This window comes from Vanellus vanellus (genome assembly GCF_965231255.1).
Source record: "Vanellus vanellus genome assembly, chromosome: 1".
NCBI lineage: Eukaryota > Metazoa > Chordata > Aves > Charadriiformes > Charadriidae > Vanellus > Vanellus vanellus.
In genome coordinates this window covers 90058997-90071903 of record NC_138905.1, presented here as the reverse complement: position 1 = coordinate 90071903, position 12907 = coordinate 90058997, and the positions used below count along the sequence as shown (strand labels likewise).

The 12907-nt window shown below is 51.0% G+C and overlaps 1 protein-coding gene across 1 annotated transcript; it reads right to left on the bottom strand.

The window, feature by feature from the left end:
* Positions 1–1880: 1880 nt before the first annotated feature.
* Positions 1881–12559, bottom strand: VTCN1 (V-set domain containing T cell activation inhibitor 1; the record flags this gene model as incomplete). The annotated part of the gene is made up of 5 exons (XM_082495297.1): positions 1881–2002; positions 2694–2972; positions 5740–6087; positions 7556–7620; positions 12528–12559. The coding sequence occupies 5 exons, from the start codon at positions 12557–12559 to the stop codon at positions 1881–1883; spliced, it is 846 nt and encodes a 281-aa protein (XP_082351423.1).
* Between the last annotated feature and the right edge of the window lie 348 nt (positions 12560–12907).

Genomic DNA, 12907 nt, shown 5'->3' with positions numbered 1-12907 from the left:
CAGTTCCTCTTGTATTTCACATCGCAAGTGCAGTCATCGGTGCTCACAGAGGACTTGAGCCACACTGTTTGCCTTTGCCAGGTTGAAGACCTAACGTTTATTCCAAGCCTGTTAGCTATTTTCTGACCCATCGCTGTTTTGCCATTCACAGCATCTTTTTCAGAAGGAGATTTTGATTATAGTCTTCTCAGAAGACTGAATAGATTAACTGGCTCTCTTATTTACAGTTTTATTAGTACATTCAGAGAATCACAAGACGTGAGACGGACAAATCAAATCTGTTAAGGGGGAATTAAGATTTGCTTGGTTTTAGTACTCTGAATTTGAAGGACTGGTTCTCAGATGTATTGCAAGAAGCCCTTTTCCTGTTTGTCTCTGAGCTTCTGCCCATGATCAGAGTTCTGGTCCCTGGGTTACTTCAGACAAGAGAACACACCTCGTTCCTGTGATCAGAGTTTTTCCTTTATTTATACAACTCTCCTTATCGCATTCTTCACTCTTTCTGAAGCCAAACAAAGGATCCTGTTGTTGGCATGGGTAAGAAATAATAACACAAGAGAGAAATCAGCTGGCTTCATGTTTGCACTACTACATGCACTGGAACTGGAAGGAGCTCTTAAAGTTCTCAGCCCAAGAGGGAGGAACGCATGAAGTGTGTCCTTCCGTCAGGGTAGCTGTGTAACTGTTCTGTGTTGAAAGACAGAGATGTTCCTTTTAGCCGATTTTCTGTAGCTCCCCACTTCATCACCAGCTTACCTCTAGAGCCTGCCACCCAAAGCCAAAGCTGATGAATACTAAAGGCAGTTTTCCTGTGCTTTGGCTGGCTACAGTCCTCCCTATTCTGGGCTGGAGCACCTCTCCTATGAGGAGAGGCTGAAAGAGTTGGGGTTGTTCAGCCTGGAGAAGAGAAGGCTCTGGGGAGATCTTATTGCAGCCTTCCAGTACCTAAAGGGGGCCTACAGGAGAGCTGGGGAAGGACTTTTCACAAGGGCATGTAGTGATAGGACGAGGGGGAATGGCTTCAAACTGGAAGAAGGTAGATTTAGATTAGATATTAGTAAGAATTTTTTCACTATGAGGGTGGTGAGGCACTGGAACAGGTTGCCCAGAGAGGCTGTTGAGGCCCCATCCCTGGAGGTGTTTAAGGCCAGGCTGGATGTGACTGTGGGCAACCTGGTCTAGTGGGAGGTGTCCCTGCCTATGGCAGCGGGGTTGGAACTTGATGATCTTCAAGGTCCTTTCCAACCCAAACCCATTCTATGGTTCTATGATTATTCCAGGTCTAGGTGGGATTGCTCAGGCTGGCAGGTCCCTCTAGCCCTGTTCAAGGTCTTCCTGCTAGGTATTATTTACTGAAGGGTGCTGCACTGTGTAGTGGAGTTATCTGAGTAAAGTGGGTGCAAGCAAGGCCTGTGCCGCAGCAGGTCTCATGGGGAGGGAGAGGAAAAAGTCCACACTGCCTTGCAGCCACGAACTGTAACCAAGGTTCAGAGGGTGTGCAGAGCAGCAAGATGTCTATCTTTTGGGTCAGAGAGAAGGTTGAGGAGGGAAGGAAAAGAGAATGAGGGGACAAGTAAGAGATGCCAGTCAACGGTGTAAAAGAAGAATCTCTAAAGTTGCAGAAAGTGATGGGAGAAGCCGGGAGGGAACCTGTAGGAGGGACAAGCCATGCACCCCACCTAAATCTGGGGACGGAGAAAGGACTGGTGCAGGTCAAAGACACATCCTTCCATTCTGGCAGGCTTGAGATAGGTCTGCTGCTGTAGCAAAACTCGGCAAGAGGGTCTACATATACTTACACCAAGCATATGTGCTTATGCGTTTCCCCTTACAAGCTTACCTCCAGGTCAAGCAGTATTTCTGATTGTTTTATAGAGGCTTTATATCGACAGCAGATACAGGGGAAGCAGAAGCATCCAGTGACGGGTTGGAAGGGAGGAGGACACTGACTCTGCATTCAGGCTCACCAGCTGCAAGTTGGTCCCCCTTGTAATGCTGAAATCTGTAGCAGGAGAATAGTGAGAGGCTACCACAATGGGGAACACAGCAGGGTAGGCAAAACGAGTGCGTATATTTATTCCTCCCCATTTTTCTGAATATTGGTAAAGATAGACCCTGCATCTTGTGCTGGAGACCAGCTGCTACGAAGCACTTGCTGTAGGAGAGCTATGACTCTTCTCACGTAGAACAGGAAAAGATATCCAGGCTTTTTGGAAAGTTTGCTTGCCTGTGAATAAGGTGGCTTTTTAAATAAAGGGGGTGGGCTGGAGTCAGAGGGATTGTCTTTAGCAACAGCTAAAGGGGCGTGCTGGTTTGGTACACAAAAGGGATCTAAGCTGAACTGGTTAAAGAAAGTGTCAGAAGTTGGGGGTGTTGGTTGGTTGGTTGGTTTTTGGTTAACATTCAAAGGAATATATTCTTTTGAAGTGTGTCCTTCTTTCCCATTCCCTGGCAGTTCTGTCCCTGGGCCAAGGGATCAATTGTTACCGTGTAAAACACCTGAAATAGCAGGACCAAATGCAGACCCTTTCCCTCATCCCAGGGACAGAGAGAGAGAGGCTTGGATTACCCACGAATTTCAGTCCCTTCCTCGACTGACACAGGTGCTGCCGGAGCCCCCGACACACACAGGCGCACTCTTTGAACCCTCTTCTCCCCCGCGCCTGTGGTCTCTGGGTGGTGTTAAACTCTACCTGTCACTTTGATGTTGCCTGTAGCCTTGGCAATGTTGTTTTCAATCACGCAGGTGTAGGTGGCGTTAGCGCTAATGTTGTGCAGAAAGGAAACCACTTTCACGGTGATGTTTTCAGCATTCAGCTCGTAGCTGGTGTTGGCAACGTGAGGTAGGTACTCCCCGGCGTCGCTGTAGGCTGTCCAGCGCACGGCGGGTGGTGGGAACCAGCGCGGTGCCTCGCACTGCAATGTGTCCCCACTGCTGCTGTTCTCCACATGGACCTTGGGGGTGCTGAAGGCTTCGGGAGGGAAAAGGGGGAGAGAGTCAGAAAAAGGCAAATGTCTAGGAATTGGGCACGAAACACCCAACTGCATCTGCCGGTCAGTCCCAGGTGTTTCTAGGGTACTTGCTGCTTAGCATTGCAGCGCCGCATGTAGCCAGACCAAACACAGAGGCTCAGACAGAGGTCTGTACACATTGGACTGCAGGGGGATGACTACAGTGTTATCTAAAGACTCCCAGGACAAGGCAGTCCAGTTGGACAAGATCTGCTGAGGTCATGGCACAGCTTTAGTGTCTTTAACTAATTCTGCTTAACAGTTACGAGCTGGGTCCCAGGCTTGTAAACGAAGCATTTCCCGAGAGTGCCTGGACACCCGAGCTCCCAGAGGAGACAGGGCTCAGGACCTGGCCAGCCTGAGACTGCCCGTGTCTGCCAAATCCCGGCTTCCCTGGGGAGGAACGGCAGCCGGCACGGCTCCGCTCACCTCTGCTGTAAGGAGGCACCTGCTATTCTCCGTGGGGAGAGGCACACCAAAAATGATTGCCGTTATGAGAGAGGGGGAGAAGATGACTCACTGCTGACTGAGAAGGGAGCCTGACCAACCCCCACCGCTTCGTGATGTGACTCTCGCACTAAACGGGGCTGCAGCCAAGGGAAGCTCCATTTGCACCTGCTGGGGCTGAGGGCAGGCTAAGGTGTGGCCTGAGCTGCAGGATTTATGCCAACATGCCTGGATTAAATGAAATGTTTAAAGACCGTTGCAAACTCAAGCTGTGTTTCAAAGCCACGGCCGTCTCCAATAAAACTGTGTTAGTCTTGCTTTCCTAGAAAAACATACCTCTGTATATTTACTTTTTAGGAGAGCAGAGTTCACCAATCTCAATGGAAATAAAACCTAATGCAGCATTTCACCTGCTCTCTCTAATGATTTTCCTGCATGGATTACCTTAAACATCGACTCAAGCAACACAAAAGAGGGTAGATTCACAAGGTTTCAGGGAGGGACAGGAGACCAAATCCCTGTGGGACTTAAGCACACATCAGACATGAGCCAAAGCCCTCTGGCCTTGCTGTTACCTACTTTAGCCCCAAGCGGTTCTTCTATCCTTGCCATTGCAAGATAAGGGGCCTGTGAGCCCAGCACCCTTTTTTCACTGCCTGGGGAGGTGCTTCACATAACAACCAGGCAGAAAACACACTTTCAGTATGAAATGGGAGACTGCGAAACGACACTGGGCAGATGTTCCTGTGACATCAACTCTAATATTGCCTTTCTGTCGCAAGACAGGCTCCTCATGAGTGACATGGGGAAGAGGCTGCATCTTCAAGACATCTGTCACAAGCTTCTGCACAGCTTCACCACTTCCTGGTCCTTTGGCTCCGCTGGGCCAAAGGAGGAGACTAAACCTGCGAAGAGCAGCCTGTCTCATTCAAGAGCTCTGCTGGTTACTACTGTCCTGCTATGACTGGCCTGAAGCACAAATGACACACACACACCCCTGGTACTGGGGCTGGTACATCTGGCCTCACCACATAAGCGGTCACCTGTCCTAAAACTGCATTTCCTTGACTTGGAGAGGTCTGACAGGTTTTCATCTCCCAGTTTGAGCTCTTGAGCAGCAACACAGTCACAGTGGTGAGGGACAGGGTTCAAAGACTGCAATCTGCCAGGAGACCCTGAAGTGGTTCAGCCATCAGTCTCTAACACAAGGTTTGGGAGGTGACTTGTTACTGCAGCCAAAGCCATCTCGCTGGAAGAACATGAAGACTTGGTGGTTTCCAGATCTCTTCTGGAGGACTGACTCTCCAATGTCTGGAAAGCCATGAAGATTTTTTTTCCTCCCTTCTAACAATTCCCTTGAAATTCTACTTTAGAAACTTTCCCTGCACAGTCATGGACTCACTCTACTGTGCCAGCCCCGAGTTCAAGGGATACGCTGGGACAACAGGGAAGCCAGCCAGAGGAACACTAAGGCCACCTACCTGTGCAGGCTCATGTTATCCCCATTGTATAGTCAGTGTAACTCACCACAATTTCATTAGAAAGACCCAGAGGTCAACAAGTGAAGTGCTGCCGAATTCAGGAGGAGCATATTGCTTTGTGCCAGCAGTGAAAATGATGGCAAAAGCCCAGAGGGTTCAGAAGAATTAAGCACCCACAACTGAAAATTCGTATGTGTCTGTGCATGTTTTGAGGTTGACTCATAGCAAGGTGAACGGTTAACTCTAGCAAATATGTAATAGTTCAGATAACTATCATATGGGCAGTTTGTTGCTTTGATAGTCATTTTTAAAAACTGAATTCATTAGAAAAACAGAAAAAAGATATGAAATAGGCTACAATTTTGACTATGCAGCACTTGTCCTGGCTGGAGATATATCTTACTCTAGAGAGGAAAAGCTATCATTTTATCTTAAACAGGTATAAAATCTGGATCTCTATAAGATCAGTTAGCCACTCCCGTTCTTAGGGGCTCTTTGTAGTCAGTTATGTAGCTGGTAGACTACATGTGGTAAATAGAAGAAAAAAGAAAACTGAGAGCATTAAAATAATAATTTTTCTGGAACGAGGATGTCAAAAGAGCAGGTAAGGCCATAACCACCTCTGTAAAAGGCAAAAAAAATACCCCAGCTGTACTCAGGGGTGCAGGGCCTGGTGGTGGCTGCTGGAGCAGCGGGTGCCGCTCGCACAGCCTCTAGCATCAGCATAACCACAGGTAGGTCCAACCGAGCTGTGTTAGCATGCATTTGGCAGCAGGGTTTTCTTCCTCGTACCCCTCACCTCCCGTCCTGTACCGCAGCACTGCCGCCCCGCTCCCTCTGGCCGTGGTGACGGAGCACTGGTAGGTGCCGGCATCAGAGAGCTGCACGTCCCTCAGCTCCAGGGAAGCATTGCCACCGATCACCTGGTCTGCGAACACCGCCGTGCGGCCCTGAAATGAGGCATCTTGCTCTTGCAGGTGATCCTTCCCACCTTTAAACTCGTGAACCAGCCCGGCTACTCCTGCCTTGGCCCACCGGATCTCTATGCTGCCCATCCGGATGTCAGGCTCAAAAGTGCAGCCCAGGATGCCGCGCTGGCCAATGTTCCCTGGAGACGTCAGTGCCGTCACACTGATGGAACGTTTTCCTGCATGGAGAAAGCACAACAGTGTGAGAAAGGCAGCGAGTGTGGAAAAAGGCCAGACCACCCTGTGGCTGTCACGCACCAACCCTGAGGCTGAACGGGCACCGGCACATCGCAAAGGCAGCAGCAGCAGCTGCCAATGCTGCTAGCAGAGGTCAACTCCCATGGCTTATATACCAAGATAAAGCACAGGAGCATTTTTTTAGCAGGCTATGTGCTTCAAAAAGTAGCTCCTCTTACTTGTTTGAGAAGAATTTGCATGGTGTATTCTTGCTTGCTTATACGTATCAGGGATTTTTCTCTTTGCAGCTCCCAGAAGAGCGTGATTTTTGTGTCTTTGCTTAGTCAGGACCTCCCTTATGCAATATAAATGCGATTGCAAGGCATAATGCTAGCAGAGAAATAAGAGGCTTCTCTTTCACCCTTACTGGAATCCAAACTGTTTACTTTCATTTAAGAAAAGTCAGCATTTCCCTTCCCTGGGGGCACAGATCGCTTCTCAAGTTGAATCCTAACCAGTGAGCTTGAGAATTAGCTTCTTCCCAGAGCCTGGTCCTCTTTCCCATGCAGCCCTTGCCTAATTCGTCCTCAGTTAGCACACCCTGAGGAGGCTGCATTTTGGCCAAGACCAAAGCAACACATTTTTATTGTCTCTGAGGGAGCAGGGGAATGTGCCCCATCTTGGCAGATGCTGCCCAACTTCACAATAAATACCATCACCTCTTCCCATCTGGGAGAAGGAGCACAGTATGTGCAGGTCTTTCTGTATGTGTAGGTTTAGGGCTCCAAGCCCAAGGAAATTTCAACTAACACAGCACTACACCTCCAGCAGCACAAGCTGCACTACACTTATCCATCCCTTGCCTCAGCTGGCTTTCCATGGAGCAACAGATGGAGCTGAACGTTTCAGTTGCTAACGTGCCAGATAACTAAATAACAAACAAACAAAAAGCCTTAATTTCTGCTGTGAAATCATAGGCCAGGAACTCACTTCCCGGGGCAAAACAGAGCTATCCCACAGCACCGGGGCTCATGCATGCACAGCCCCTGCTGCAGCCTGGGGCCGGCCTGCTGACAAGGTTTTGCAGAAATTAAGAGCCAACACAGATTTCCTCACTCAGCTCCGGGTGCCAAGTGCTGGTGTCTTCAAACCCACCCTGAGCACTTGCGTGTGTGTAAATCTCTGCTTTTAAAACCTACAAGAGCTCACAGTCTCCAAGGAGAGCAGAGCTCCTTGTGGCTTAATGCCATGGAGCGATACCTTGTGAAGAAAGATGAGAACTGAAGTCACCTGTGCAGTCTTAATTCAGCCATCTGGTACATAAGCTTTATAAAGCGAACATTTGTTGAAGGGTTGTAGGTGGCACTTCCACACACGATCACACCTCAGCCCGTGTACAGGATGGAGACTTAAGAGGTAGTGGCAGGGCAGCCCTGCTGGTAACAGCAAGAAATCTGATCAGTGACATACCTGAGACACCAAACCCAATGATCAGGGCAATCACCACAGCCAGGATGATAATGATCGTAGTCATGCTATTAGGGGAAAAAAGAAAGGACAACATTATCACGCAGCTCAGGTCCTTTCACACCCTATACCTACAGTGCACGTCTGCAGAGGAGGTCAAGGTCGGTAAGCCACAGCCCTAAAGCAAGGTGGACCAGCGGAGCACATGACCACAGTAGGGATGAACATTCAGATCAGCACTTGTCATCAAAGGCAGGGGACGATGGGGCGGGAGGAGAGGAGACCCAGGCTTTACCTTTGCGAGGAGGCAGCAGATCCCTGTGGAGGATGCTCCTCTTGGCATTTCCCACTGTATAAGGCGAGCCAGACAGTCTCTGCTGGCACTTGTGAGGGACCAGTTGCCCAGGGGTGTGAGCAGAGCACTGAGACAGGACACTACCCCAAGAGACATCCAGTATGAACTGGGGAGCAGGCAGGAGGGGAATGGAAACAGGGCCAGGTGTGTGAGCTGGTCAGATTTGGGCTGCTCCATGCCCAGATGTCTAAAGGGCTGTTGAATGAGAGCCTGAGGAGGAGAGGACCACTTGCCAAGTCACAAAGGTAGAGTGGGCCCAGCAGAGGAGGCAACAGGCAGCATGGCACGGAGCAGCACAGCTTGAGCCTTGCCGAGCGTAACCCGTCCCTGGCAAGGCCCTGGCTTGGACAGACCCATAAACATGGCTGGGCGCAAGCTCCCACCACAGACAGTGGCACTGTCACACGTGGTCCTGGGCACATTTTCATGTGGACCGGGGGGGAAAGGTGGCAGAGAGCTCAGCTCGCTATGGGAGCAAGCCCTGAAGCATCTCCCCACAGAACCCCACAGGTACATCCCAGGGCAAGCAGCTCACGTGCTCGTACCCAACAGTCTCACAGGCGAGCTGGGCTCAGCCCTGCTCAGGATTGTCAGAGGAGAATCCCAGAGAGCTGCAGGAGGTCCTCACAGGGGACTTTACGCCGTTCCCAAGCCTGGCAGGGCACTGGAGGTAGCTGCGCTGCAGGAGGCACAGGCACCAACAGTGGCCACTCCGCACCAGCGCCCAGGCCTGCCAGCCCAGGGCTTGTTTGGCCCCGTTGTACAAAAACATTCCTGAGCTGCGGCTTCCCATCTCATCCCTAGGCAGGACCAGGCTGCGAGGTGTCACAGCCCTCCCGCCCACACACAAAATAGATGCTCTGCTTCAGCAGCATTTGCCGGCTTGCAGCACACTCTTTCCCAACACATCGGTTAGCCTCCCACCGGAGAGCCCAGCAGTGTCCATACAACCGCAAACACCTCCCACCGTCAGTGTGCGCCTGCTTCAGTTACTTGCACATTTACACCTCAGTCACCATGGATGCCACAGTCACAGGGCTGATACGGAGCTCTGGGGAGTTGCACCATGTGAACAAGCCCCTCCTGCAGGGAGCAGCAGGGAAAAGAGAAAGGGAAGATGGGTTGAAAGAGGGGATGGAGAGGCAGGGAGATGTTGCAGAAGGCTTTCTTGCCCTCCCACCATCTCCCTTCCATCCTGATCCTTAAAGCCAGTGGAAAGTTGTCTGAGGAAGCCCTGTCTGCACATGCCAGCATGTTCAGGAGAAGGGATCAAAACTGTATTTCACCACGAGTATGCAATAAGTCCATGGAAAGGTTCATATGAGTCCATATATACGTTCACATCCGTACCAAGCCCTCCCTGCCTAGATGTGCTAAAGCTGGGAGGTGTCACGTGTTTGGCTTCCTCCCCGTTCTCACCAGCTTTTACTCACGACCAGGGTGGGCAGTAGTTCTCTGCCTGCCCCCTCCCGGTGCCCTGCAGCTGCAGTCACAGCTGAGTCTGTCAGGGAGGAAAGCGGCAGATATCCTCCAGCCACGGCATTGGGCAGGTGGGGACCCACCACCAACCACTACCTCTCCTGGGGGCCTGTGGGATTGGGACTTTGGTTTTTGGCTCACGTGGATCCTGCAGCGTGACACTTCCCGGTGGAGATTTGTCATGTCACATGGGGCTCAACCCCAAGCCACTCAGGGTCTTGGCGAGGCTCACCGTGGGACAACTCTGTGTTTTCCTATTCCAGAGCAGATACCGAGCCTCTTGCATACGCTGAATAATATCTACCTCCTTGAGGAGCTGCACCAATTTCTACGGAGCTGATCCCAGAGCGAGATAGTTGCTATAAACTCAGCCAAGGTTGCCACGATCAGCCTCAGCTCTCAAGCCTGGGAAGCATGGGCTTAGACCCATGGCACATATGCCTGGAGCAAGTATCAGCCACGCTGTCTCACAGTGGCTGTGACTCACCCTCACACCTCTAGATTAAAATCCTTCTTCTTGAGAGTGGGCAGGGGAGAAATTGCTGGGAACCGAGGGACGCTGCCTGCAGGTTATGGAGGATTTAATTGATAAATGCCAGAAGGGGTATGTCAGGGGACAAGCAGCCAAGGCACCCTCCTGTGCAGTCCTTGAGAGTTTCAGGTGCCACCACACTTGCCCTTGGTCCTAAAAGGACCATGTGGCCTGAACACCACCTCTGCCCTAGCACTGCGTCGGACAAAACCATCCTCAGCTCACTCACACACAAATGCAAACAAGTACAAATGGGCCAGCACCAACGCTTTTGTCCTCCGCTGGTGCCACCTTCCCCCATTGCTGCAAAGCCTTGCTAGCTTTGCATCCAGAAAGGTGCTTCCCACCCCTGGTTCAAGGCAGCAACAGGGCTGACGGAAAAATCCACTCGTTTATTACAGAGGGTATGGCAATTTTGGGTACAAGGATGCCGCTGCCCACTTCAACACCCCTTGCCAGGGCCCTTTGCAGTTTCCTCCACAGAAACTGTGAGATCCAAGAATCACAGGGCTTTAAAAATATTTGCCTGCGAGCCCCCCATGTCTATTGAGTCGATCGGGAGTGCAGGGCAAGTAAGAGGAAGCTGGGAACCGGGCAGCGTGCTGATGGTAGCTGTGTTTCGCAACAGTCCAGCAGTTCAAGCGAAAAGCAATTTTCCATGCATCAGCACCCCTCATACTTCCAGCGTTTCGGAGGCACGGCAACAGGCTGACGCAGACGGCCGGGGCTGTGCGAGTCGGAGCCCTGACGCCGCCCCTGGTTCCTGGTGGCGCTTTGGCAGCCTGCGGGAAGCCGCTCTGTGCATCCTGCTCTCTTTTCTGTGGTCCCGTTCCCCATCAGCCAAATGGGGTTTTGCCTGCAGCCCTGGGGAGCACAGCCTGGGGACAGAGAGAGGCTCGCCGCCCTGCCGTGACGGGCAGCAGAGGCTTAATCCTCCTGATCTCTAGCTCTGCGCGGAACAAGCTTTCCCTCGGGAATGGGCTTAGAGGTGCGAGGATCAAAAAACCTGGAAGATTAAGAGGTTGGAGGTGCCCTGCCTTCCTCCTTATATCAAAGCTTACTGTTGAAATGGCATGGCAGGGGTAACCCAAAAGGAAGGCGCTTCCTTTCCAATAAACAGTTAATTATTGCAGAGCTCGACTTTTCTCAGTGCTTGAGTTTCAGCTTTTGAGTTGGTTTGGTTTGGTTTGGTTTGGTTTTCCCTGAAACCAACAGAAACCTCCCACTGCTTCTCTGAAGCTTCCTGGGAAATTCACCCCTCTCTCTGGGCTATTTCTGCATTTCAAAATTAGCCTGGAGAGGCCAGCGGCCTTGAAGAAGCCTGCTGCTTCCAGTAACCTGCTGCCGTCTGGCTGCGCGCAGCCGCCCAGGGCGGGCAGGGGTGCTGGCAGAGCCAGAGGATGGTTCTCAGAGTAGCAAGGAGTAGGCGTGCGTTTTTTCACACCCGTCAGTTATTGCATTTCCCTGACAAAAGCCAGCTGGGCTACCTCTTGAGAATGACAGAGCTGGTTATTACATGCATTCCAGACGCATGAGGAACCCAATGCCCAGTGGATATTTAAACCATGTTACATTATGTCTACTAGTGATCTCACTTTTGTCAGTGAAAAGGCACAAATATTACTGTTTAGTACGTCAGTGATGCCTCATGTGAGAAAACTGGAGCACGGCTCACACATGGGAGGTCTCTTCTGTTCACATGTGGACTGTCCTTCTCCCCGCTGCTGTTCAGCTCAGGTGGGACAGACACTCATAACAGCTGAAACCTTTTTGACAGAATAAGTGCAAGCAGGGATGTCTCACACACCTCGCTGCAGCCTCTGTCTCTCCACCCTGGAAGAGCCCACACCTGGGATGAAGAGACGTGGATTGTTGGTGGTTCAAGCAGTCAGGTTTAGATGCAAGCCCGGTCCACATTCGTGGGAGGCTGAAGCAAGTTTGCCAAATAATTTCGCAACTAGTGGGGGTTATTTGCAACTAATCAGGAGATAAGCATATGAGCTAGATAGATATTTTTATGGCCTTCCCCACAATACTTCTTTTTCGGACTGTAGTTCACCAAGACCTGGTCATTAGCTCCAAAGGCAAGAGGCTAATTGAAACAAGAGGCACAAACCAGCTTGCACATCTTCCCAGCTCTTACTCCTGGCCCACACAGCAAGGAAACGTGCCGTAGGACAGCTTCTGCCTTTCTCCCCACAGCACGCCGATGTGACGGAGGTGTAAGCAACTGCCTGAGGGCCAGCAGCAGGAACGTGGAGCCTCCCTCAAGCCATTGATACCCCAACCGACAGCAGCAGGAACACAGAGCCATCAGTACCCTGACCTACAACAGCATTCAAACCTGAAGTGGCATATTCCGGCCATGCAGTTTCTAGGACATGAATCTCCATCCTGGCTGCAGTCAATGACCTGCACATGGGTGTCTGACAGCTACACAGCCTTACTGATTCTATAAAAGAAGCTATACCGGTGAGTGCGGTATAGAGTCAAGCTGCAAAGAACTGCTGTCTTGAAAGCTCCCAGCAGCAGGGTGATACAGCCAAGGAGCCTGGAAAATGCAATTCCCTCCCTCCTCTCTCCCAAAGCAGATGCAGATAATACCATACCTCCAGAAAATGACCTGGCCTTGGGATGCCATGATCACGGCACCTATGAAGACAAGCCAAACCCAGGTGCCTGAAGGTCCCACACTGTTCAGCACAGCCCCGATCCTTCGCCTGGTATGTTCTCCTGGGCCATCCTGCTTAAATAACTGAACTCAGCTAAGGAGTGGTGAGCCCAAGCAGTGAACTTTCAGGAATGAGGAAGCAGTGAGCATCTCATCTCCCCCCCATCAGGCAAGTCAAAAGCAGGAAGACCTGGTTAGTCACTGGGGCAACACAAGAGACGTCCTACACCATCCATTAAAGAAACATGTCTGATTTAAAAAAAAAAAAAACAAACAACCCACAGTTTATGGTTTGGAAGCCAGCTAATCCTGGGGTCA